We start from the raw sequence: 27,344 nt of genomic DNA, 5'->3' as shown, positions 1-27,344 counted from the left end.
CACGGCAGGGCTGGGCTTCCCTACTAGTCCCATTTCTGCCACATGGGGGATGTTTTTCCCATGCTGCCCTGTTCAGCCGGAGCTGCTTTATTGCTGTGCTGAGCGCCAGTGAAGACGCTTGGTCTGATATCTGTTACTGTTTCTACACCGAAAACCGTGAGTATCGACTCTTTCTTTCCAGTCGGGCGAAAACAAGCGCACTGGCGGCTGTGCGGCGGACCAGACAGCGTTTCCTTTGTTTGCGAGGCTTCGGCGGCTTGTCAGTGTAGTAAGTGCGAGCAGCGCGCAATGCAGAGGGCTGCTAAAAACTTTTGTTTGCCATGTTTTTCTTTTTGTTTCACTGAACTGTATACATCGGCGGAATATCAAACCTGTTTGGTGATGTGGCATCTGAACAGTGGCCAGTCCAGCTACAGTAACACACACACACACACTAATTGGAAGCAGGTGCCGGAGTGAGTTCGCAGTCGGGCTGGTTTGGAAACACTGTGTGTAAGCTGTGAGTAGGATATGTAAAGCAGCCAGGCCAGGTACGTGTTGCTAAGGCTTAACTTTAATGTGTGTGTGTGTGTGTTTTTCAAGTGCCACTTTATTTAAAAAAAAAAAAAAAAAAAACACACCAGACATAACTGTGAACTAATGCTGAACGATTAAAATAATAAGTTGATAATGGTTTGTGATTCGGTGCGCACGCATTCAAAAGCTTTACTTACAGTCGCTAGTTTAGAAAGAAAAGTCATTTCTGTGCACCAAATACTGCAGCAGCTCATATTCATTGCAGACCTTATCCATACTTTGCATAGATAAATATAACTATCTAAATGACATGTTTTTCCATAACTGCTTTTTGAAGCATTGTCTACTGTGCTTGTTTTATGTAGTTTTGTTCCTTGAAAGGCTTTTTGTGAATTATTTAATGTGCAGTTTATGTAGTGTGGTCTGGACATATGTGACTGCTTTTGGATCCCACACACAGTGTAGAGAGCCTTCCCACAGTACTTTAGACTAATGCATATTCTTCTTCTTCTAAACTAATGACAGTCATTATCCCATTTACTGTATACGAATGTGAACACTCCATGTTTTAAACTGAGAGACATATCATTTGTTTTAAAATTAGAAGGGAGTGTCTTGTGAAACAAGTGGGACACGCATCCAGTGTGCCTGAGCGTTAAATGGCGATTGTCACAGGCATTTAGCAGCAGTGTGTTTAGTGCCTTCAGTCTGGCAGCTGTTGATGCAGTACATCTTCAGCGTGAGAAGCTAGGATGGAGTGACAGCACTGTTCTTCACATTGGGTCTGTTCCATGTCTCTCTGGAGCTTACCCTACTATCAGACTTCAACCAAGAGATGGGTCCACAGGCAAGGTCTAATGTGAGACTTAAGGGGACAGCTGGTTCACAAGATCCATTTTATTCACTTGGACTGTGTCTTGTTAAAACCCCCAGCTGGAATCCACAGCACTATATGAGAACAGGACTTTGGAATCCACCTGGAAACTATTTTTCTCCTCAGGAATCAACTACAAATGGGAGATTTGTCTTCTCTAAGAAGAACACGTACAACAACAGGAATATATTGAAGTATAAACATCATTATCTAAATATGAGTTATTTATAGATCTATTGTATAATAATGGTATAATAGAAATACGGTGCATTTGTAATGACAGTGACACCATTATGAAGGTGCTCTGTTGCTCCTTTGAACAGTTTTTATTGCAAGAGATGCTGGGATTCAGCAGCGGTCAGGTGGCTTATAACCAAATCACATACCTGGAAGCACACTTTAATTCTGTTTTGTTTCTTTATTAATTGTCACCTAGATTATTTGCTTTCTTGAAAATGTCTGCTTATTACTACAAGAAAGGCACTGATTAATAAACTGTATACGGAGGATGTTACTCTGCAATGTTTCTGAATCTAGGTACTTTTGTAGAGTGCTGTTTTTTTCCCCGTTGTTGGTCGGGTTAGTTAGTCAATGTTAATGAAACTGAGGGAGAACCCCAGTGGATGGTGGATTCCTGAGGATGATTTTTCTTCGTTTCAGTTTTGTTTTGTGGAATTGCTAGAATTGCACAAGAGCTCGGCCTTGTTTACAGTACGGTACAGTGATGTTCTTGATGGCAGATAGTATGAGTTATAACTCACTTGGACATTATTTTGGGATTTGATTTTTTTTTTTTTCTTCTCCCTTTCTTTGAGGGAATTTTAAAATAATTCAACAAACCTATTTCCCCCCCTCAAATGCTCTGGTTATACTTAGTTTTGCCTGTGTTTTGCTCAGTGCTGGAGTAGGGTAGTAGGTACAGTGTATCTGGTGTTTGCTTTAGTGGTGTCCATGGTCATTTTCTTCCTCCTTGCAGCACAGTACAAGTCATGATTGAAACTGCTTTATGGTTTCTTTTTTGTTTTGTTTAGTTAGACCTAGTGTAATGAATGTGAGTCTTCCCCATATTTCATGGTGAACCAGGCTTGTCTTTTAGATGTTTACAAGCCCTTGTTTTTAATTATACAGTGCTATGCTTATCTTCCATAGCACTGCAGCAATGCAAGAAGGTCTGGCATTGTGACAGATTTCCTACACTGAGAACATTTGGCAAATAAATTGTAACTTGAAAACTGTGTTAAAACAATACTAAGGGATGTTAGGGGGAAGCTAGATGTTATTTGATTTAATGAATCTGTCCAGCTTTGATATTCAGAAGTATCTGTTTTTTGTTCCTAGGTTTCACACCAAGTTTAGCTGTACTCCAGTTCTTCATTTTGTAATTAGTGGCTGGTATAGTATGACAGCTGAGAGACTGCATCTTGGAAGGCCAAACTGTATTTTGGCAGGGCTGGAACTGGGACAGTGGCCTTGTTATTGGAACTGAATGTTAGTGGATTCCCCCGCAACCCCCCCCCCCCTGTTCATCTTGATCTTGAAGCCTCATGTGTTTCCATTTTACCCAGAAGTCATGACAGCATGGTGTGTCTTAGATCCAGAGGGTACAAGAAGCCCCATTTGGCTTGGTAGAGGAGCAACATAAGGCTGGAATACTGAAGTGGACAATTCCCCTGGGGCATTTCCCCTTTTCAAAATGAATTTTAAACGAATAAAAACATAAAATGGTGCACAAAAACACTCTGCATCTAGGTCCTATAAAACCAGAGGAGTGTGTTCATTCCTTAAAAGTGGTTGTGTCCACACTGATTTCATTGATGTGGAACTTTACTTTCAATGCCTCAAGCATACAAAGGAGCATACTGTAGCCACAATACAACTATTCATTCTGGTAATGAAATCAAAACACAAATCCATTTTCACAAGCCTGGAGTTTAATCATACATTTAGAGGGCATTCGTAAGAAGTACAATTAATAGGATTGTGTAAACTGATAACGGTCATATGCCCTAAAGCCTGGGGTGATATCACTTAAACTAATCATACATTTATCCTTTATAAAGTGATGCTGGGAGACTGCACTTTCACTGGGAGAGATGTTGTCAGAATTGTAGTGAGGCTGGAGACTTTTTGGCCTCTTACTAGACATGGTTGAATGGTTACCATAGCAATTTGTTCGGCTTGCTCTGGAGATAAAAGGACGTGTCTGGGGAGAAAATATATATGATCCCTCTCATTCTGAGGGTGAAAGACGGCTTTGTAAAGCTGGACCCAAACCAATAACTTGGGGACAGACTGGCAATAACTCGGGGACAAAAACTCTCTCGTCTTTCGTTGTAAAATGTTTTGTATTCGCTGAGATTTTCCAACGTAAAGTGAGGGCTGCCTTCATCCCGTTGCTCCCCCCATCCTTTGCAAGACACAAATATAGTGTTTCATCAGTGTTTGAACAAGAACAAAAACTGAAACGTCTCCACTTCCTACAAACAATGAAGGGAAAAAAAAAAGGTCATCCTTCATATTTCTTTCTCCCATTATTATAATTTGGAATATATAAGGCCTGGCGTAAGCCTGTCTGTGTAGAGTTTCTGCTTTGTCAGTGGGTGAAAAGAATAATTGAAAGCTGCCATTGTTGTCTTGGAAAATCAAAGTAGATCTTTTTTTTTTAGGCAGTTCAGAGGACTAGGAGTGGGGTGTGGGGGTGTTGGGACGGTGACAAATATTATAGCCAATTGTGTAAAGGTAAATTAAATGAAGATTCTTCTCAACTTGGAAATCTACTGTGTGGGTTAACTTGCTTCACCCAGGACAACTCCTACATGTATAGTTCAGTTATTTCTGCTCTTCTCTGAGGACACGGATACAGAGAAATGGTCACATGATGAATGTTTTGCCTGATGAAACGCCATGTGCAGAGACCACAGATCTAATGATTCTTATCAGCTGCTTCTGCTGATTTAAAATGCTTCAAATCAACTTCTGTGCATTCATATTTTCCCTTTTTTAAAACTATCTACTTGCACATGCATGGCAGTGTGTTTCTCTGCAGTCTTGCGTGTTTTTTTTTGTTTTTTTGTTTTTTTTTTTTTTCCCCCCAATTCGTACTAAAATGGAAACTGCATTGCTTTACCAAATTTTTTTGATGCAAAAATGTGTAAAATTTAAGCCTGTGTTATTACTGTATTTCCGTTTCATTATCTGTACATTTCCCCCCTAGCTGTGACTTGCATAGTTGGGTATTTAACTAGACTTTGTATGTTTATTAATGAATTAAATTAATGTTATTAATTATAATACATTAAACAAATGGTTTACCAAGCTGAAACATTCATACCATAATTGCAATTTCCTATGTGGTTGTAGGAATGCTTTTCAATTCTACAAAAAGTTTATTTGCCGAATCTAGTTTGACCAATTAGCGGAAGTGTTTTATTTGCGATTTAAAAGCATTACACAGCAGTCCTGTATGCTTTGAGGTCACATATTTGGGGTTATATTTTTAATGCTACATTAGAGAGAGATTAGAAATTGGAGGGGGATAAAAACTATATAGTCAATACATTTTATTAGCATTTAGAGTCAAGTGCTAATAGAATTAGTATATTGGCTGCATTCATTATACTCTGCCTTCCCTATTCAAGTCTGATTTGACTGATGGAAAAATTTTACATTTTGAAAGCACTCCAGTGTTCAAATACTTTTATTTTTCTTGGAGCAGAACAAAGTACTTTCTCTTGGAGTAGGAGCAAGAATCATGCTGGCTTGTGCCTCGGACTTTGACCTTGATCTTTGACTCTAGAGGATCCTGCTCTCATGCCTCCCCCGTGGGACTCCCAGCATCGTCACTTCAGCTTTCCTCAACATCACGATGCTCTCCCCTTTCATGAGAATTGTGTTCCCATCACAAAGCAAGAATCTCTCCACAGCTGTCCTGCACTGCACCTTATACATCACACAGGGTAGCTGGAGTGCCTGGAGAAGAGGTATAAATAAAGATACAGAAAATGAAAAACAAAAAACTATTTAAAAATGGGGAAGAAGACATTAATGGAGAGAGGGGAGAAAACTGTTAGGTCCTGAAAAACATATTCATACGATCTGGCTATCCAATCATAGAGAATTGCAAATAAATTTTAACTAGTTTCTGGATCCTTCTGAACTTGAAACGCACTGGGCTTTGGATTACTAAAATGTGAGGAATCGATCAGTTTTTTTTTTTTTTTTTTTTTTTTTTTTTTTTTATAAAAGGACTTGATTGAACTGTTCTATTCCCTTCACACCTACATTATTCAGTCACAAAGGCTGCATTGTTGGCTCCTCTTGGTGCTGAGTGGTTTCATGCTCATAGTTGCAACTCTGTGAACATGCTTTTGTGGAAGAGGGTACTTGAAACATCGAAAGTCCTCAAACATGGTGCCACTTATTGTCAGCTACTACCTTCTCATCTTCGGAATTCAGTCTCCCTGTGAACGCATCCACAACATTGTGTGCGAGTGTTTCTGTTATTATTGCACTGTTGACTAATCTGTGATGCCATCATGAGCACTGCTAATGGGCACAAAAATTACAGCAGGTTATTGTGCACCTCTGGTGATGAACTCGCCCTGAAAACTGTTACGGTTCTTTGTATTAAATGCTGAATCGGAGCAGCCCAGGGCTAGTTTTTAACAAGGGCGTAATTCAGGACCAAGACCGCGGATAGGATATCGCAGAAACATGGGAAAGGTTATGAGTGAAAGGAGGCTGAGAGCCTTGTAGCGGGATGGCAGTTTTAAGTAGCGGACTGATGATGGAACCTGGCCAGATGATTTCTTAAAAGATGAATGGAAGAGTGCAACTCATTTGTTCTGTGCACTCACAGGCAGGTGGGTGAATGGGAGGAACTGGAACTCTTTCTCATGGTATTGGGAAGCTTTGCCTTATGCCACAAGGATGACCACATGTTATCATCTGACACGAAACTCATTTAGCCTTTAGGGCAAAGTCCATCACAAGTCTATCTGGTCAGTGGGTCAGAGCTCGCTATGAATCCTGTAGCATGGGATGTAGTTAGTCTACAAAACTTTCCTTGGATGAAAGCCTGGTCTGTCGCAGGTTTTTCCCTCCACAGAATCATGTTACTCTTTTATTAAACCGCTTGCTATGCCTGCGTCATTACAAATAGTCATTATTGGTAAATCCAGCAAATAAGCTGGAAGTAAGTGCCTGACACTCCTACTACTGTTTCTAATACCATGCATTTGCATAGAAGATGTTCAGAGCAGTTGGGGAAATGTTTACACATCTGCAGAGGTAGACACTGTGTGAAAGTGACAAGAGTATCCTGTCTTTTTTGAGTGGTTTTGACTTCAAGGGTTATTTTGAGACATTATCTGGGCTCAACTGAATATGGTAATTGAGCTGCCAAGGTTGGTCACAGGGATGGATTTAAATAAAATTAAAAATAAACAAGCAATTAATTGACAGAAGATTTTTGTTTTTGCTTTAAGTATGAGTCTGATTTTGATGTGTACCAAAATTATACAGGTTAATAATATACAAGGAAGTTAGCCTAACTGGGGGAATTCAGCGTACAGATTGTTTCCAGGCCCCTCAGTTTTAATTTAAATGAAACAATTCCTCCCAGAATTGTGGACTGCCCTTTAATATCCTGAGAACTCTTACATCCTGTACCTCTTCTTGTAAGAATTCATTTTAAAAGCATGCAGAATAAGAATGAGCATTGATTGCAATATTTTTACTGAAAAACATTGAAATGGCTAATTTAAAAAAATGTAAGTATTTCCTTCAGAAATAAAATAAAGGTGTCTGTGTGTATGTGTCTAGCAGGTGGCAATTAATTATGTTAAAAGAGGGGCAATCCTTTATTTGTTTCATGTTATGTCTGTGACATTTTCAGGTATTGAATATTTCCTTAAATAGTGACATTGTGAAATTGGCCCTTAGGAACAGGAACTAGAATTTCAACACCTGTCTTGAGTGCCTATTCTAAATAACACGATATGGAGAAGTGAATTCTGAATTGCAGAGCGCACTTCCAGATTCAATCTGTAACTCATGGGGTGCTTGTGAATTGAAATGATTGTGCCTGGATGCTTTAAAATAGTGTTGCTTCATTTCAGTGTTAAGTTTGAGTTCATAGGATGTGGAATTTCCCAGTTTTGCAGGCTTCTGTAGTAGGTAATTGTTGCACAGGAAATACTGTTACTACAATTGTCTGTATATGTCTTCATATTTCAGTGCATGTATGCGTTTGTGTATATGATGTATGCAATGAAAAAAAAAAAAAAAAAGCAAGCATTACCCTTGAAATCTGGTATTTGAATATATATATATATATATAACTATTGATTCAGTCACTCACTGGTGATTTGAACTTTGCTAAAAATAAAATAATGTGATCAAATGCACAACACTGATGTCCAAAGAGAAAACTGCACAGTCAATGTACACTCACCTAAAGGATTATTAGGAACACCTGTTCAATTTCTCATTAATGCAATTATCTAACCAACCAATCACATGGCAGTTGCTTCAATGCATTTAGGGGTGTGGTCCTGGTCAAGACAATCTCCTGAACTCCAAACTGAATGTCTGAATGGGAAAGAAAGGTGATTTAAGCAATTTTGAGCGTGGCATGGTTGTTGGTGCCAGACGGGCCGGTCTGAGTATTTCACAATCTGCTCAGTTACTGGGATTTTCACGCACAACCATTTCTAGGGTTTACAAAGAATGGTGTGAAAAGGGAAAAACATCCAGTATGCGGCAGTCCTGTGGGCGAAAATGCCTTGTTGATGCTAGAGGTCAGAGGAGAATGGGCCGACTGATTCAAGCTGATAGAAGAGCAACTTTGACTGAAATAACCACTCGTTACAACCGAGGTATGCAGCAAAGCATTTGTGAAGCCACAACACGTACAACCTTGAGGCGGATGGGCTACAACAGCAGAAGACCCCACCGGGTACCACTTATCTCCACTACAAATAGGAAAAAGAGGCTACAATTTGCACAAGCTCACCAAAATTGGACAGTTGAAGACTGGAAAAATTGTGCAGGCTGGTGGTGGTGGTGTAATGGTGTGGGGGATGTTTTCTTGGCACACTTTAGGCTACTTAGTGCCAATTGGGCATCGTTTAAATGCCACGGCCTACCTGAGCATTGTTTCTGACCATGTCCATCCCTTTATGACCACCATGTACCCATCCTCCGATGGCTACTTCCAGCAGGATAATGCACCATGTCACAAAGGTCGAATCATTTCAAATAGGTTTCTTGAACATGACAATGAGTTCACTGTACTAAACTGGCGCCCACAGTCACCAGATCTCAACCCAATAGAGCATCTTTGGGATGTGGTGGAACGGGAGCTTCGTGCCCTGGATGTGCATCCCACAAATCTCCATCAACTGCAAGATGCTATCCTATCAATATGGGCCAACATTTCTAAAGAATGCTTTCAGCACCTTGTTGAATCAATGCCACGTAGAATTAAGGCAGTTCTGAAGGCGAAAGGGGGTCAAACACAGTATTAGTATGGTGTTCCTAATAATCCTTTAGGTGAGTGTATTTCTTTGTCTTTTTGAAGTCTAGGCCTATACTTGGTGCTTCCACCCCTTGCCTCAATTACAGAACGGTCGTGATCTGGCCTTGATTATATTAACATTTGGATGTGATTAACTGTCCCTTCGTGGAACTATATATTGATGAAAGATCTGCCGTTTTCGCCAGTGTCTGTGGCTTTTATTTGGAAACTTTAGACTCCGTCATCTTCCAGCAGTTCCTAATGGGATTTAAATCTGCACTCTTCCCCGGCTATGGTATACTTATCATGGACTTTCCCTCTGTGACACGGTGCACCATCATCAAGGCAGCTCTCTGCGGCACAGTTTTTGGTGAGCGTTCTCTCTTCAACATGTTTGGCTGTTCCCTTTAGAGGAACCAACACCAGAAAATGAAATGGCATGATCATCTGACTAGCAGGTTAAGTTAATATTTAATGGACTCTAGGTGGGCCATCAAGGAGCCTTGTAGGTAAAATGTTAACCTTCTCACAGAGACTCGAAACACTTCCACTTCTCTTGCTGTTTGACTGCCATGGTCTTTCGCCCACAGTAAGTGTAACAAATGTGTTTGGATGCGAGATCTGGTTTCATAAGAGGATGCTGTGCCACTTGTAGAGAGGAACAGCATCTCCTAACGATCACAGTGCTGGATAGCTATCACTGTTGCCGGTTTCCCTTAGCTTTAATAAGTTTTATTAAAAACAGCTGTGTTTCAGTTACCTATCATACAGATTATTATTAGCACAGTAATGCTACTGTGGGTGACAGCAACACCTGGGGCTCAGTCATGTTTTCCTGTAAAGTCAGTCAGAGGCAGCTATGTGGGTTGCAAGGAATTCCCCCACCAGGGTGTACTGTAAAAGTCAGACACCATGAACGTTCAGACTCTGGGTTATCTGAGGTGTTGTGTGCTGGCTGATATAATTTGTACTTGAGTCAATAGGGAGAACAGGAGGACACGAGTATGGGCTGATCTGTACAGTGCCTCTCCCCCCATGTGCTTTGAATTGCATGGGCCTTTGCAATGTACAGTAAAATACAGGTAATGTAGGTCATTTACTGCATTGACAACCCAAAACATTGAACAGTCTGCTGAATACAAAATTGCTATAAAAATGGACAGTAGAGACTCATTCAATTATGGCATTGTAAGACTCCGGCTTTGAGCCCGTTGATCTCATGTTACCTTAGGGAGAGGCTCGCCAACATCTTGTACACACAAAGTGAACTACAATGGTGGGAAGAAAAAAGAAAATGGAGTGACTAATGACACAGGGTTGGGCACAATATAGCAATTTGAAGTGCACAGTTGTTTAAGCATGAATGTACTGTAATACAAGCACATGACTGATCTTATTTTCTTGCTTTGGAGGAGCTAATTGAAAACGCTCACTCTCCTGGCACATCTCAATTTATACTGGTTAAGAATCTTAGCTGCAGTATCCTGGTTTAGTTGTTTGACATGTAAAGGTCAAAAATATAAGTACAGATAAATTCCTGTCTTTTGCAGAACATACATTTTATTTTGCTTTTTCACTTTTTTTCCTCCCATCCAGGGTCCAGATCATGGGGAAAGGCTGCATCACAGCGACCAAGTACTTCCTGTTCTTGTTCAACCTCCTCTTCTTTGTAAGTTCCAGATGTTTCTACTTTCAGGGTCTTGCAATATTTATGTGAAGGAAGAAAAGGGGGGGGGGGGGAAGCTGTCTGCTGTGATTGCAAGCTGCAGCTGGCGGTATGTTTTGTTGCATCTTATTTTAAGAAGTCGGGATAAAGACTTCTTGAATGAAACATTCCCCGCACCAGGTTTCTCAGGGCAGCAGGAGTGTGGTTACAGGAATATACAGTATACAGATGATGGCTAGACTTCTAGACCGAAGAACGCTACGGTCATTAAGTCAGTCTGGATACACCTACATTAATCACAGCTCTTCCAATTTGATATAGACATTGTTTGGACAAAATGTGTAAACTTTCACACCGGTTGATTCAGGTTTCTTGTAGGGGGGCAGTGCTACAAAAACAGGATTTAGATTGAAAATAATAATCATCACAAACATTTTTCAGAAGTAAGTGAATTATATAGGTGGGAAAAATGTCCCCTATTATTATCAACGGGCATCTTTCCTGTGATCTTCTAAAACAGCCGGAAGATGTGAGGAAGAGGGAACCACTTACCTGGAAAATTGGGTATTGATAGCTTAATCAAATGTATCTCCATTTACAGCCACAAAATAGCAGTTATTTTGCGGAGGTGATTCAAATTAGATCCTATCTTGTGATTCAGAAATGTTGATAAACACTTGAAGATGACTAGGCCTCATTTTCTAAGCTGTTATTCTCCCTGGCGTTTCTACACGCCATATTTTCTTTTGAAGAAATAATGTTCAACTCCGTGGAATTGTGAATTCCTGTCTGTCTGTCTTCACCAAATCGTCAAGTCCAGTTCTTCCTTTAGTATTAAGCAAGCTTACATTAATAACCCTACAGAATGAGTACAGAAGGTGATCCCTTTTTTACATTTTTATTCACCTGACAACGTTGTTAATGACTTTGGTGCACACATAGAGAACAAGGCCTAATTCCCTCGCTTTGTGACCCATCCTTCCCAAGAAAGTGCCACCGGAATGGAGTCAATTGGCAGAGTTCACACGCATGCTTACCGTCTCCAGTCTGTTTCCCTCTCTCCGTGTGGGCCTCTTGAACACAGTCCACATCCGCCTCCCTCTCTCTCCCTCTACTCCCTCCCTCCCTCTCTCTCTACCTCTCTGTCTCTCTCCCTCTCCCCAACTCTCCCTCCCGTTGCACAGAGGCAGCGCCTGGAATCAAATCCAGATGGCGAAAGAGCAGAACTTCATTTGGAACAGCCAAGAGGTCTCTTTAGGCAAGAGCTTTTTATAAGTAACATGCACAGATAGCTGCCATTGGTTACACACACAACAGGGTTCTAAGTGCCTATATTTGCTGATGTTCAAAATACATTAAACACTATGCACCAAAAAAAACATTTCAGTTTTTTCCCCAACCACATTAGTGTTTGCAAAGCTGGGCTCAGATCTCGAGTTGTGCATTCTTTGTATTTGATATCTTTCTCTTTTTCTCTTTCCTTCATATTGCGGTTACATTAAGTGCACAGGAGATTTACAAGTTTTAGGGTTTACATAGATTTATGTATCTTTATTCTTTTTTCGTAGATTTTTGGAGCGCTGATTTTGGGATTCGGACTATGGGTTCTTCTAGACAACCAGAGTTTCATTGCAGTGCTGCGTAAGTGAAGTTGACTGATTTAATACTGTAAGTTCCCTAGGAACAGAACAATGAATACAGTTATGTTACCTGCAGAGGAAGTTAGAAGAAAGGAAACAAAAACAGGTACAATTATTTAAATGTTAACATTAGATAAACGCAGTGCCCTGGATGGCAAGAGATCTGTTGCAGAATCATTATTAAAAAGTATGACGACTATTTGTATTTGCATCATTGCATTTAAGTGAAGAAAAACATGACTGCATGAATGTTAACATTAATCGCAGATGGTGCAGATGAGGAGTGAGCATCACAGGAAATGGCGATAGCATCAGTCATCTATCTCAGCGCTCAGAAACATGAAGAAATCTCCCAAAATGTGGTCACTTTTGCAATTTCTCTACGATCTCATCTCTGAGTTTGGTGATCATTCCAGACAGTTCAAGTGTTTCTTAGATGTGCATAGACTGGCTACTGCTGCTTTTTTTTACACTTGTAGTTACATTTTATTTATTATTTTTGTGGGAGGTTAGGAAAGGCATAACTTAGATCAGTATATCACCCTGTGCCAGTACAAAGAGAATAGTGCTGCTGTCTGCTTTTCTCATCACTCACTCCCCATTTGCAGTTGATTCCTGTCGGAAAACTAATACATTTTCCAGTTTGGCTGCTTGTCTAGGAGGGTCTATGCTGAAGCAGAAGATGGAGAGCACACTTTCTCTTGCTGTGCCTAGATCCAGAGGGCAACGCTGAACATACCTTTGATTTGGCCATTAGATTTCCATCCATGCCAAAACAAGCAGTACTAAGAGTTCATGCTTCTTTATGCAACAAGTTATATCATTTGACTATTTAAGATCCACGTTGTTAATGCATCTTAGTTTGATTTATTGCATTTTCATAAACATTGAAATGTTATTCCAGACTTTATTCAGAAATTATGAATCTTCTGGCAAGTTAGTGAAGTTAAATCCATTGTAAAAATGTAACTAACAAACCAATAACATACAGTAAAGATGCAGAACCATTAACTCAAAGCCACTGTTCTTAAAACATGTAGTTTCCAGTTTAACGCAGTTATCCAGATTAGACATGGCTGCTTGGCAGACTATAAAATGCATAAATTATGTTTTTATGATTTAAGAGTGCTTCTATTAGGATGATTATTTTGCTCTCCCTTGGTCATATAGACAGTTGGTGGATTTAAATCTGAACTGTACTGTAGCTGATTAAGCAAAGTCTTTGAGCTTCTGCCTTACAGTCAAGATGGAAGAATGCAATGCTATAAATAGGCTAATGGTCCGTATGGGTTTTAAAATATGAGGTCTGGAAAGAACCAGTTAATAAAAGCCAAAGAATCTGTCCAGGGCTGGATTTGTTTAAAAAAAAATCAACGTGTCTTGGATGCAGATTTTTTTCTCTTCTCTGGTTACATGTCCCACAAGGGACAACCATCTTGAATCAGAAGAATCCGTTCACCAGCCCATTCCTTTTTCTGTAAGAAATCTGTACATTTTTGTGGCGAGGGGCCCTCATTATGAAGCTTTGCTGAATTCTCTTGTTTTTATTATCCATTTGTCCCGTTTTCCAGTAACATCAACATTCTGTGGCCCACAGATCCCTGGGAGAATATTGGCTGCAGAACTTTATTCTTGCAATGGAACAGCTAATATTGTCTATTTCTTGTATTGTGGGCTGCATACGTATCCCATCATAACAGAGGATTGAACTCAAGTAATTAAGTAGCTGTATGTATTAAAACCTATTTGGTGGGAGTGTATTTCTAAATTAATGTGCTATTTTTTTTTTTTTTTTCCACTGTACATCAGTTGTTTTTCTCCGCTCTCAGTTGTTTCGGTATGTGTTATATATAGCATAGTGTAATCTGTCAAGGGATATAGAAAAATAATAGGTGTATGTACAATGAACACCCTCCCACCCTTCCTTTTAAGAGAATTTCCAAAGTTAAAAGAACAATTTAGAGGGTTGTGCAACATATGGTGTTATACATCCTTGCATTTTGCTACATATGTTTGTTATAGGACTGTGATTACAGTTTTCGTGTGAAGTACAGTTTATAAACAAACAAGACAAAAAGGTCCCAAGGTTGTCATTTACCTCGCGTCACTCGAATCTACCAAAGAAATGCCTTTCTCCTCGCTTATGCATTATAGTTGAAAGCCTTGAAACTATAATTTTATAATACATTCACTGCATTATTATTTTGTCTTCAATAAGGTGTGGTCTTCATGGTGTTTCTGTAATATATATAACTTGTATTTCAGGAACTAGCCTGAACAAAGGTCACCTGCTTTGCATATACAAAACACTGCACTTGCAGGCAGTCTATGCCTGAAAACACATTATACTAAAAGAGTAGGAAGGATTTAACCTTATAATAAATAATAATTTGATATGTAATCTTGCAACACCAACCCGCCCAGAGATTTGTCACAAGGTCCCTTATTTTATTACAACACGACTCGCAACTGCACTGTGAAGTTTCATTTTCATTAGTTTTTTTCATACGAGTACATGGTACTTCTGTATCTTTTCCTGAAGTCCTTTTACTGTTCATACCTCTATAAACATGGTAGACAACAACATAACTTTGTGCAAAACAATCAGAACTCAAGAGAACACTTTCTTAGTAAACGTTCCCGCTGATGTTAAGAATTTAAAAGGCTTTCTTAAGAGCCAGCAAGTCTGCTTTAAATTAGTTCTTTGCTGAGAGCTAACAATGATATAAAGATTGGGCCTAGAGTTGTTTAACTGGTATTTTTAGCTTTCATCTTTTTAATTTTGCAGTGTTTATATTTTCAAAGCTTGTGTCTCTAACCTCTAATTGAATAATAATGCTTTTCTTTGACTGTGAGACCATATATGTTGTGGTGAAGCTTCTTTTTAAATTGTTATACAAGTCATAAAATTGCACATTTTCGGGTTTAAATTTCTAAAAAAGTACTCATTATGTGATGCAAATCTATATGAATTTGACCATTTAAACCTTTTGCCTGGTCTTGTTTGCTGGTTGAACGTGTTAATGAAATTATAACCAAGGTTAAAACTTCAAGTTTATGTGCAATGTAAAGAAAATATTTTTGTTTTTCGTTCCCCTTTTCTGAATGCTCACATCAAGATCAGTGACACAGTACCATCTCATGCTTAACATAGAAAATGTGTGTGTCGTTTAGGTATTTTTTTCACATATTTCAAATGCCAAGAAGCATTTCAGAATCCTGAATCGCGGCAATCCCTTGCCTTTTGCGTAATGAATGGGTGAGACATTGAATCGCATGTATTCTGGAAATGACACCTCATTTAAAAATCCGGGCTTTTCTGCTTATCAGCTTGTTTTGCTTTATATACACTGATAGGCAGAAAGTACGCCTGGACATGTTTGATCTGGTTATAGATCCACAGTGCGTTCGTTTATAACCATACCTCGCTGTTGCACACACCCTGTAACCCTAGAGCACTCTCTACTTTGCAGAGGGGTGGGGTCCAAGCATGAACATTAAACTACTAATTATTCCCTTAACCACTGACATCAGATAGGTGAATGACAAGTAAAATGTCACTGTTCATATGGATGGTTTGTGAGGTTAGTGGTTTGGTTGTTGTGACTGATCTGAGGCATTCTGCAGTTCTGAATTACTGGTGGAGCATGACCTAAAATTAAATGACCATAGTCTCCATGCCTATGTCTTTGTACTAATAAACGTATTACTGAATGGGGTGGTGTTATTTTAAACTGTGAAAGGGTTGCTCCCCAAAACAGTTTGTGATCTTTTTAAATGAATAAAAATGAGAATGCAATGAAGTTGTTGTTGACGAGAGACCCGAAAAAGGCCTCAGAGTTTGGCTTGCTTATCTTTCTGTCAGGCCTCATTGCGAGTTGTTTTGGCATAATGAGCCAGCACAGATGCATCCAAACAGGACATTTTCTTCAGATTAATGTGCCTCTTTGTTGAAATGTGCAAGCTTGATTATAATGTAATGTATAGGCAGAGGCTATGCCAGGCCATCAGTACAGAGTTTTTCTTCTGACTGGGGACCAAAGTTGCGTTCCAAACATTAGTACATCCATCGTGTTTCAAATAAGCTTGGTGTAGCTGTAAGATCCAATACAGTACATCTCCTTTTGCATGCAAAGTAGCTATTCCTGTAAAACATTTTACCGACAAGATTAGAGGCAGGAATGAATCTCCCACATTACCAAAGGTTACAGTCCACCAATGGTCTTCTCAGCTTTTGTGTAACCCCCCCATTTGTTTCCTTAGTTTCAAGACTTGTGTGGGTTGAAAATTCAGTAAGGGAGAAATGACAGGAAGGTGCTAATCAGTCATTTTTGTTGTGTTTTTGCTTCAGCTTACATTTGAGGAGCATTCGGTGCTGTTCAGGATCACATAAAGTGACTGACATACCCCCTCCTCTTCTAAAGCAAGATATATATAGTATAAGTTTGTTGTCCAGCTGCTTGGGATGCTTTACTCTGTTTTTGTATAACCAAGTGGTGGCGTGACAACAGGATGACAGAGAGCAGGTCTTTGTGTGTATTTTAACCTCCTGATTCCTGATTTTAGTTTTTTCTTCTACAGAGGAGTCCTCCAAATCTCTCAAGGTGGGCGCCTATATTCTGATTAGCGTTGGCTCCCTGTCCATGCTGATGGGATTCCTGGGCTGTATTGGTGCCATCTATGAGATCAGATGCCTTCTGGGTTTGGTGAGTTATCTACACTCCGATTGGATCGTTGTAGCAGTTCACTGCGTTCAGCTTTTAAACTTTTGGTGGCATGAAAGCTGAAGCTTTCAGTCATCTGTGATGCTGTGGTACACTGTATGCTTCCAGATTACGGTATCTGATCATCACCGCACTTGCTTACAGTGATGGCAAACAAGCTTTCGGCCCACTGACTTTACTTTACAGCAGCAAGCCTTATTGAAATGTCAAACCTGCTGTTGCAGTACTGGTGGATACAATAAAGGAACCATGCTTTCACATATTATGTTCCGATATGTAGGTGTGTATGTAATGTTTGTTTATATACACACACACACACACACACACACACCGATCAGCCATAACATTATGACCACTGACAGGTGAAGTGACTAACACTGATAATCTCGTTATCATGGCACCTGTCAGTGGGTGGGAAGAAATTGGAGGAGCACTGCATTTAATGCTAACTAAAAGCCATACTTTTTTTATTTTGTCAAACCTGTGAAACTAATAATGTACAGGTTTTTATATATACAGCTCTGGAAACAATTAAGAGACCACTCCAAGTTCAGAAATCAATGTTAAGTGGTCTAATTTTTTTTTCAGAGCTGTATATACACCGATCAACCATAACATTATGACCACTGACAGGTGAAGTGAATAACACTGATAATCTCGTTATCATGGCACCTGTCAGTGGGAGGGATATATTAGGCAGCAAGTGAACATTTTGCCCTCAAAGTTGATGTGTTAGAAGCAGGAAAAATGGGCAAGCGCAAGGATCTGAGCGACTTTGACAAGGGCCAAATTGTGATGACTAGATGACTGGGTCAGAGCATCTCCAGAACTGCAGCTCTTGTGGGGTGTGCCTGGTCTGCAGTGGTCAGTACCTATCAAAAGTGGTCCAAGGAAGGAAAAGCGGTGAACCGGCGACAGGGTCATGGGCGGCCAAGGCTCACTGATGCACGTGGGGAGCGAAGGCTGGCCCGTGTGGTCCGATCCAACAGACCAGCTGCAGTAGCTTAAATTGCTGAAAAAGTGAATGCTGGTTCTGATAGAAAGGTGTCGGAACACACAGTGCATCGCAGTTTGTTGCATATGGGGCTGCGTAGCCGCAGACCAGTCAGGTTGCCCATGCTGACCCCTGTCCACTGCCAAGCTCCTACAATGGTCACGTGAGCATCAGAACTGGACCACGGAGCAATGGAAGAAGGTGGCCTGGTCTGATGAATCACGAGTTCAAGGTGTTGACATCCAAATTCCCCAGATCTCAATCCAATCTCGCATCTGTGGGATGTGCTGGACAAATAAGTCCGATCCATGGAGGCCCCACCTCGCAACTTACAGGACTTAAAGGATCTGCTGCTAATGTCTTGGTGCCAGATACCACAGCACACCTTCAGAGGTCTAGTGGAGTCCATGCCTCGACGGGTCAGGGCTGTTTTGGTGGCAAAAGGGGGACCTACACAATATTAGGGAGGTGGTCATAATGTTATGGCTGATCTGTACAAATACTTATTTCATTCATTAACATGCAAATCAATTTATAACTTTTTTGAAATTTGTTGTTATTCTGTCTCTCACTGTTAAAATACACCTACCATTAAAATTATAGACTGATCATTTCTTTGTCAGTGGGCAAACGTACAAAATCAGCAGGGGATCAAATACTTTTTTCCCTCACTGTGTGTGTGTGTGTATATAATATACACACAGTACTGTGCAAAAGTTTTAGGCAGGTGTGAAAAAATGCTTATATATACATGTTTGTTTATATAACATGTACACATCACCACACCAGATTGGAAGGTGTTGTTATGGTTATGAAATAGGTTTTGAGAATATGTTGCTTACATAGGGTCAGGAAATGCATCCATACAGTTAGTGCCAATTTGCCTGACTGCTCAGAATTGGAGAATATGTTCCTTTTGAGACAGCTGGAGCCTTCTGTTGTGAACAGAAGGGAGCAACATAAGTGTTCACCCTGTTCAGTCACCAGCAAGTGTAATTTTCTTTCCTTTTTTTCTTTCAGTACTTCACCTGCCTCTTCCTGATTCTCATCGCTCAGATCACCGCTGCCGTGCTCATTTACTTCCAGCGTGACTTGGTGAGTGTGCTCTGCCAGATCGCACACAAGGTGCCTCATGTCTAGTCAGTGCTCTGAAGACTTTGTCATGTAGTAATTCATACCAGCAGCTGTTGTATGGAATGTTTTTTTGTTGTTTCTTGCAGAAATGTGTAGTTTTTGTTTTTTTTCAAGGCTCTTATGAATTTCAGAATTTTGTCAATCTACAGAAATCCAATGGTTTCTACTTCAAAGCAGATCAATCTTCTACATCTCTCAAGAGACAAATTCAGGCCCTGGAGTGGAATACTGGCTAATGTGAAAATAATGTTTTAAATGTCCTACTTTGGGGAACAGACTTTTCTTTGTGTGGTTCATTAGAAGGTAATACATTTAAAAGGTAGTGTTGCCCTCTCTCCAACTGCACTGACCCCACGGTCCTGATTCTTTTTTTCTACCAGATTATATCGGCCTCAATGAACACCAGTCACTGCCTCCGTACTACATTTTCTTTAAGGACTTTTCTTACTGTAACCTAATAAGCCGTTACCATGTCTCAAAGTAGTATACAGTGATCAAATATTTACTTAGATTAAAAAAACAGGTGTCTCCATGGCAACAGCGGAAGGGTTGCGTCACTGCCAACATCACACGAGTAATAAATGGAGAATCTGAAGGGTCTGAGTTACGTTGCTGATTCTGAGTTATCCTTCTATTTCTCTCGCCATTTGCAGACACTTGTACATTTAACATCTATACACATCTTGTCTAGTTTCCTCTTTGCACTTTTTCTTTTTTTCTTTCTTCAAGCCAAACAATTTTCTTACTATGTAAAATAGGGTTGACTAATGCAGGCACCTGAGGCAAATAATCAAAAGGCTAAAGTATTAGTCGTCATACTGTGTGGTATGTGTCAAATGATCTACAATAGGGGAGTGGATGTCCTCGAGGTTTACAGGGGGCTGTGTGTGCAGAGGTGGTATTATTCAGGTTGTATCTCTCAGTGAGTCTGTCATGTCTGCCAGTCCTCTACTGTACCTGCTATGAAGGTCTTCAGGAGAAATATCTCTCTAGATTAGAAACCTCAGAACCGCTTTGTACTGACCCTGTGAGAAAATCTAGCTTCCCCCTGTTTTTCTGAAGGGACCTGGGTCATGTCCTTATGCAGCATTGTGGCACTCGAGCCATTGCTAGGCCTGAGGTTTTGCTGAACTTGTCACAGAAGCTCAGTTTTTTTTGGAAAATGAATGACTGTGGTGTTGTGGTTTAGTTGTTTTTTCTCCAAATTACACCATTCTTTTTCTATTTTTTGTTTTTTAATTGCAGTACATATTTAATCTCTGGTTTACATTGGTAGGTCTCGCATCTTACATTTGTCATTCAGGTTTTTGTTTCAGCCTTGGCACTTTATTTGCTTCCTCTTGATAAACGTGATCCTAAAGGATAAAGACAGGAACTGATAGAAAACTCCCACTGGAAACTGAAAACCAGCCCTATAGCTGCATTGAAACTGAGTGTGAAAGCTGGTTTTAAAAAAAATAAATAAAAAAAAAAAAAATTGGAAACATATTGTGCAAACATGAATTTCCACGATACAAATTCAACTTGGCACAGAGGTTGTGGTGTTAAGTTTGTGAACTTGAATCAAAAGCTGAATGACTTGAATTTTGTATGGGGTCTTGAAACCCCTTAAACCAGAGAATAACATCACATTCATGCTCAGATCTTTGTAATTTTTTCCCCCTTGCAGGCTGATTTACAATATTTCCTGAGTTTTGTTTGTTTTCCTAGTTAGATAACGTTTTAATTAAATGTCATTCTGTTTGTTAGCCCATTTGTGAGACACCACAGAAATAATTTGTGTAGATATGCTGATCAGAGCAGATGCTCACCAAAATGCGTAAAAAGTTAACAAGCTTACAATACAAATAAATAGTGTCTTTGCATGGAATGACTTACTTGGGGGGGTGTAGGATTGCATTTTGGCCAAGTAGATTAAATGAGCAGGCAGAAATGTATTAAAAGTACAGCTGTTGCGTTTGGTTAATTTGTTTCAGTCCGAGCATAGCCATGCAGACCCACATTGTCAGCCCTGCGTAATACATGGCACGGCACTGTATAGTATCGGCGCACAAAGGGTGAAGAACAGGGAAAGTATCGCTGCAGCTCCTGGCACACAATCCTGGGCTTCTGCTGCTGCGATCTTATTGGCTGAGTGCCACCCTGAGGGTTTGATGGGAAACATCTGTACCAGGATGGACTGTAAAGAATGATTTATCCCCCAACCGCTCTGAACCCCACATACAGTCTGTGTTTGCGTTTCCTTTTCTTTACTTCTTATACCCGGAATAAAAAGGCAAAGTGTTTTAGTTTTTGTTAATGTTTTCCCTTGATGAAATCTCAAGGATGTTTTTGTTGTTTTTTTGTCAGTGTGAAATCTTTCTTGCATGAGACTGTTGTCACACCTCCAGAGTGTGCAAAAAGTGAACGGAAAAAAACTGAACGTTTAAAAAAAAAAAAAAAAAAAAAAAATACAAAAATAGAAAAAAACTTCTTTTTATGGCAGCCAAGATTATTTTTTCCGCATGCTCAATAATCCAGAGCACATTTGCGATTTTAAAAATATAAATATATATCTCTTAAGAAGCAGGTTCAGCCACGTGAGAAGGTGTACAATGTTAAGCTTTTTATTGTATTCAAGGTGGGGACTGTGCATCCAGACAGGCAATTCTAGATTAGACTTGAGACTTCTGAGCTTCCAATATTGTGAGCGGTTTGTTTTGATTTTAGGTGTGGTGAAGTGAGTACCTTACTGTCACTATTCCATTAAGACTTGATCAGCCTGTGGCGAATTGTTTGCCTACAGTTTATTAAACCCTGTGGATCGGTTCTTAATTAATAACCGGTTGAAGCTATTCCTTTTTACCCCAGAGAGAGATGTTTGATATTCTCACACTGGGATTCCTGTCCAAAAAAAAACCGAAAAGATGTTTCCAATATTCTTTTGGGGAATGTTTCTTAAATATACATGCCTTGCTTTGCCACATGCTCATTTTCTCAAATACAATGCATGTTTCAATAATTGTTTTTTGGCAAATATCCTCAGCACTGGGATTCTTGTTCTTTTAGTAATGAATCGGTAGCTTTATATTTGTGTGTTTTTGTTCTGTCAAGTTCTCCTTCCTTGGTTTCTTGTGAGGTGTGGTTGACCCAGTTATCTCCTGTATAACCCATTAGAAGTCTTTTAATTTTGAAGAGACTTGAGGATCTGTGCTTTTTGCCTGGGTCTGTATGCGAGTATATTGGCATAATTGTTAATTTCCCCCCAACAGCTGAAGAATGAGATGTCAACCATTGTCAATAAAATCATTGTGGATTATTCGGCTAAGAACACCAGTACGGAGCAGGCATGGGACTACATCCAGAAAAGCGTGAGTACTGAACTCAATACCCCTCACAATCCTGGGTTGTTCATGAACTAGTACCGTATCCACCCCCAAGTTCATGTACAGCTACGGGTGGTATTATTTAAAAGAAACATGTTTTATTCCTTGGATCCAAAAGCAAAGTACAGGTGGGAGGGGACTCCCTTTATCCACTGCTGATGTACAGCTCCCTGTGGTGTGTGGCAGCTATTTTACTCCAATCCCTTACTGTACATGTGAAGTGGTGAGGGTGTATGCAGTCCATAGAAACTAAGGGTAGATTGCATATATAAGCCACATTAGGGAAAGCCCAAACTGGAATTTAGCCTGAGGATGTGAAAGAGTACCGTACATTTACAATGGAGGCAACCTCATCATGACTGGTAGTAAGGAACCCTATTAGACTTCTCTAAAAGCAAAATGTGATCCAGTGGGTACAATGCCACCTACTGGTCCTCCAACATCACTTCTCAACAGCCACCTGATTCCCAAGATCATCCTGGCAAACCCCACTTTAAAATAAATGCATAAATAAAGGCCCAGTCTGGCACATTCTCTTGATCCTAAGCACTAAGGGGTGGGGGTGGGGGCAGGGATGCTTGGCTTTCCACACATTGGCAAGAATGTGTCTTGGTGTGTCTGGGTGAAAAGCAAGGCATTACTAAAGTGGGTTACAAAACATGGAAAATATCTTGCCATTTGGAATTGAGAGCCGAAAAGAGAATAAATGATTTCAGGTAAATACATTAAGTCCCCGAGCTCAGTGCCTCCAGCTTATTGGTTGAAGGATTAATGTGAAGTTAGGTTATTGTAATGGGAGTGTAGATGTAGAGGGCACAGTTATCTTTATTCTAACATCCCAAGAACATTGGCGTGAGAAATTGACTATATTTATGCTGTTTTTCTACTGCAATAGGCACACCTATGTCTTTCTCTGTGATTACGGCTGCATCAGTCTGTGGCTTGCAGTCAGCTTGCACTGCCAACTGTTCAGAGAATAGTTTTCATTTAAAAAGTCACAACAATGATTTTGTAATTGTATACTTCTGGGAAGCACCTTGAGTTACAGGAAAGTGTAAAGTGTAATGGGAAACCCCCTTGGCATAATCATCTCTTTTTCACATATGGGTTTCTAATCAATTATCTGGTTTCATTTTTGAATCATAATGAATGCTGTAAAATAGAAAATCCCCTCTTGAGGAAAGTCTAGCTGGATCATTCATATTTATATTGGTGTATCTCCTAAATGCCTACAGAACAGTTACACACCTTTCATAACCTCCTATACATTTCCTAATAGTGATTTCTCTTTAATTTGTATATGCTTTAAACAACTACTGCTTCCCCAGCTCTATTCATGTCAATTATGACAACTCTATGACCCTATGCATTACCGTTGAGGTAAAATTCCAATTTGCAAGGTTTGGAATTGACCCCAGGATTAAAGCCTTGTCCTACTCCCAATCCACTTGCATTGCTTTTCCCTGATTGCCCAACCATAGCTTTTCTGCTGTCACTGTTGCACTGTGACCTTGACAAGTGACTGTCACATGTGTCTGCAAAAATGCCTCCATCTGCCAGTTCTGGAATGAGCTGCATACACAGCAGGTTATTGTTCCTTCTTTTGAGGGGGGGGGGGGAGAAAAATAGGGGCATGATTTTCCTTCAAGCTTTCTGACAAACAAACCAAAAAGTTTCAGAAGCATTTTGATCGGCTGCGGGAAGAACAATTACTATTGTAGTGAGGTTGAGACTTTATAGAGAGGTCAAATTTCCACTGTGCATCAGATCTTATCTATAAATAAACAAAACCCAAATAAAGAAAATGCCCTGCAGTTATGCCTGAAAATGTCATTGTGTAACTTGCAGCTTATCAAATTTCCAAAGGAACTACTTTTTTGCACTTGAAGCCAGCAGATTTGATCTGTAGTTTGAAAAAGTTATATTAAAAAAGTTTCTCTCCCTTCTAGATTCACTGCTGTGGCTGGACAGGACCAGGGAACTGGACAGAGAACATGATAGTGAAGAATACAAGCAGATCTCTGTACCCCTGCTCCTGCCGTAACTACACTATCACTGCTGTCTCTGGAACAGAGACTGATTTTGGTTTCTGTCTGGCCACCGAGCCCCACAATTGGCCCGTTTATACCACGGTATGTCGAGCAAGTACACACTGACTCTCATTATTGACCTTCTCTTTCACTGGTCACAATTTACAAACTACAAGAACTTACTGGTCAGTTATAGCTACTAAAAAATAGCTGTCTTGGTTCCATACATTATGTAGTAGTGCCATGTGTCATTGTGTAGATAGATGGTTAAGTGTATTTTTTTAATTATTCTCAGCTCTTCTAAAAGACGAGCTGTAATTTTATACTTTGTCAGTGTTTTTCCATTCCTTTCATTTAAACCTGTAAATTGTCTTATGTGTATGTCTAATATTCCTTGTCAAAGACTGCAGTTATTATTGGAGAGGCAGTTTTTTTTTTTTTCTCCTCTCATGCTGCTTGGGTAATCGGCATCTCCTCCATTCCTTTCCTCTCAGGGTTGTGTTGCAAGTGTGGAGAGCTGGCTCTTCAACAACTCTGGAGTTATTCTTGGAATCTGCATCGGAGTGGCGGCCATCGAGGTATTTCATTCGCAATTTTTTTTTCTTTGGCTTTTATAATAAGTAACGACAATCTGAATTCTGCAACTTTCGTATACTTTCAATCATCATCTTTCTGGCAATATCCTTTCCACCCAAGAAAGTGAACAGTGAAGGATGTAATACTACTCTCACCATGTCTTCCCCTCCTGCCCGTCTTCCTGACACTTAGGTTGCACTTGCTTTTTATGGTGATGTTTTGGCAAAAATATAAAACTTGATGTAAAGATTGTGGTGAACCAAGACTTGCAGATAGTGGTGCTCAGGTTTTTTTTTTCCCACATCCAGTCTTATCTACAATTTGTCTTTGTGCGTCTCCTCTGCAGCTGCTGGGCATGATCCTGTCCATGTGCCTCTGCCGGAACATACACCAGGAGGACTACACTAAAGTACCAAAATACTGAAGACTGTGGGGGCAGGGGAGGGGGAGGGGGGGCAGGTATACAACCTATACCTTGTGCCAATCCACCAAGTCTGTTTGGGCATTCCAGAGTTACATTTCCTGTTTCAGTCCTGGTTAGAAAACTAATAAAGAGACTTCTCTTGCTCTCTCTCTGTCTCAAAGGCTTTAAAAAACCCAAACCCATGTTCCTGTTTGGAATATCGAAATGACAGTTCTGACTCCTGTTTTGAAATTAAGCTATAAAAATATACAATTTCCTTCCCTTTTTGGAAGGCAAAAGTGTCATTGCAGACAGAGAGGGAGGAAGACCACCTTATTGTCATCACGTCTACTCCCATAAACCTTTGGAAGAATAAATAAATACAATTAAAAACATTTATATATGTATAGATGTAGTTTTTTTTTTTTTTTTTTTTTTTTCTGGAAGCGCTTGCCTGTTTAGTCTCCTTTTCTAAGAGCACTTTAGTAAATTGTCTTAGATGTTGACCAGTGATGCAAAGACTGGTCAGGACTGGGTTTGTGAATTGGGCGGGGGGGGACACAATGCTTCACCTGATGTTTTGTAAAATGTCTTTCTCTGGGTCCCTTTATGTTTTCATTATTTGTTGGCATACAAAGTGCAGAAAGAAGGGATGGAGGTGGGGGGTAGTGAGTGAACCATGCAGGGCTATAGCATGCCTTCTGCGGAGTTTAACCTTACGTGGGATGCTGGGTGAAATGCCCTCTCCACGTTTCAGTTCGAGCTGGGGGGAAGAAAGCAATCTGAAATGGGTCTGATTGTCCAGGAGAGCTGGCAAAATATGAAAGCTCGCTGTTGCTTGATTCTTACCAGTGCAATGTTATCATTTAAACTACTCTTTCATTGAAGTCATAGAGGGACCTGAAACGAAGGGCCATCTCGACCTGCTCAGACTGTGTTACAGTGTCTTAGCATTGCTGTTTAGAATCCTGACAATTTTGACAATATTTGCTTTATTTTTAGTCTTGGTTTCTAAACTTTAATTTTACAAATCCCTTTGACCTACTTTGGCCTGACCCGTCTTTGAACCAGTTAGATCTTAAATTAGTTCTGCATGTCTTTTGTGTTTTTCTTGTTGTGGTTGATTATTATTTTTTAATACATGTATATATTACTTCAGTTAAGAAATGATGAGCATTTTTTTTTTATTATGTGCATTATTTTATATAGGGGAAAAAGTCATTGTTGGGGGGCATGGAATAAAAAAAAAAAAGTTTCTGTATTCTTCTACAGTTTTGCTTCCGAATTATGAACAGTTGTTGGTTAGGGAACAGCAACTGTCAGTGGAAAAACGGATTTGTGAGCACTTCCTTTTACTAGCGGTCTGTTGATTTAAGTAACCATGATAAAATGCAAATGGGAATTATTCCAGTGAAATATTTATGATTTTCAAGAGCCAGCCCAAATCAATTCCACACCCATTTCCAGACTCCACACCACACCCATATTTTCAGACTTTGTCCATCAGGTTTCTCAAGTTAATTATTGACACTTTGCAACACACTTAACTGTATGTACAGTTTATTACAGATTTGTTTAATTAACAAATCTTCATCTAACATTCCCCTTGGGTTAAAATTCAAGGGGGTTCATTGCTTTAAAGTTTGAGGACAAAAGTAAAAGCGTACCATATGCTTTGTCCTGTAGTTACCAGTCTTCCCGTCCTTTTATGATTGTAGCATTTCAGTTTCCTACACTTAATAAGATATTTCTGGATCTCTGAGGAGTTTATTGTATACTGAATAAAATGTTAAGAACATCAAACTGAAATGAGACCATTCTTGAAGCCTGCTTATTTGATCATTGTGTGAGCTCTCATCCAATAAAAACTGTTCTTTACAAGAAAATAAAACTTTGAATTTTG

At 39.8% G+C, this 27,344-nt stretch overlaps 1 protein-coding gene across 3 annotated transcripts; it reads left to right on the top strand.

The window, feature by feature from the left end:
• Window positions 1–27,344, top strand: cd82b (CD82 molecule b). Of its 3 annotated transcripts, none has more exons than XM_066701144.1 (9): window positions 1–156; window positions 10,506–10,578; window positions 12,144–12,216; window positions 16,797–16,921; window positions 18,954–19,028; window positions 22,319–22,417; window positions 24,382–24,564; window positions 24,957–25,040; window positions 25,385–27,344. In XM_066701144.1, the coding sequence occupies exons 2-9, from the start codon at window positions 10,516–10,518 to the stop codon at window positions 25,460–25,462; spliced, it is 780 nt and encodes a 259-aa protein (XP_066557241.1). In that variant the 5' UTR covers window positions 1–156; window positions 10,506–10,515; the 3' UTR covers window positions 25,463–27,344. The 3 variants fall into 3 exon arrangements, with proteins under 3 accessions (XP_066557241.1, XP_066557242.1, XP_066557243.1); XM_066701145.1 differs by having other exon boundaries at window positions 50–268; XM_066701146.1 differs by lacking the exon at window positions 1–156 and adding an exon at window positions 396–530.

This window comes from Amia ocellicauda, chromosome 4 (assembly GCF_036373705.1).
Source record: "Amia ocellicauda isolate fAmiCal2 chromosome 4, fAmiCal2.hap1, whole genome shotgun sequence".
Classification (NCBI taxonomy): domain Eukaryota; kingdom Metazoa; phylum Chordata; class Actinopteri; order Amiiformes; family Amiidae; genus Amia; species Amia ocellicauda.
Note: the sequence above shows the minus strand (reverse complement) of the source record. Positions and strands in the feature narration are given on the sequence as shown.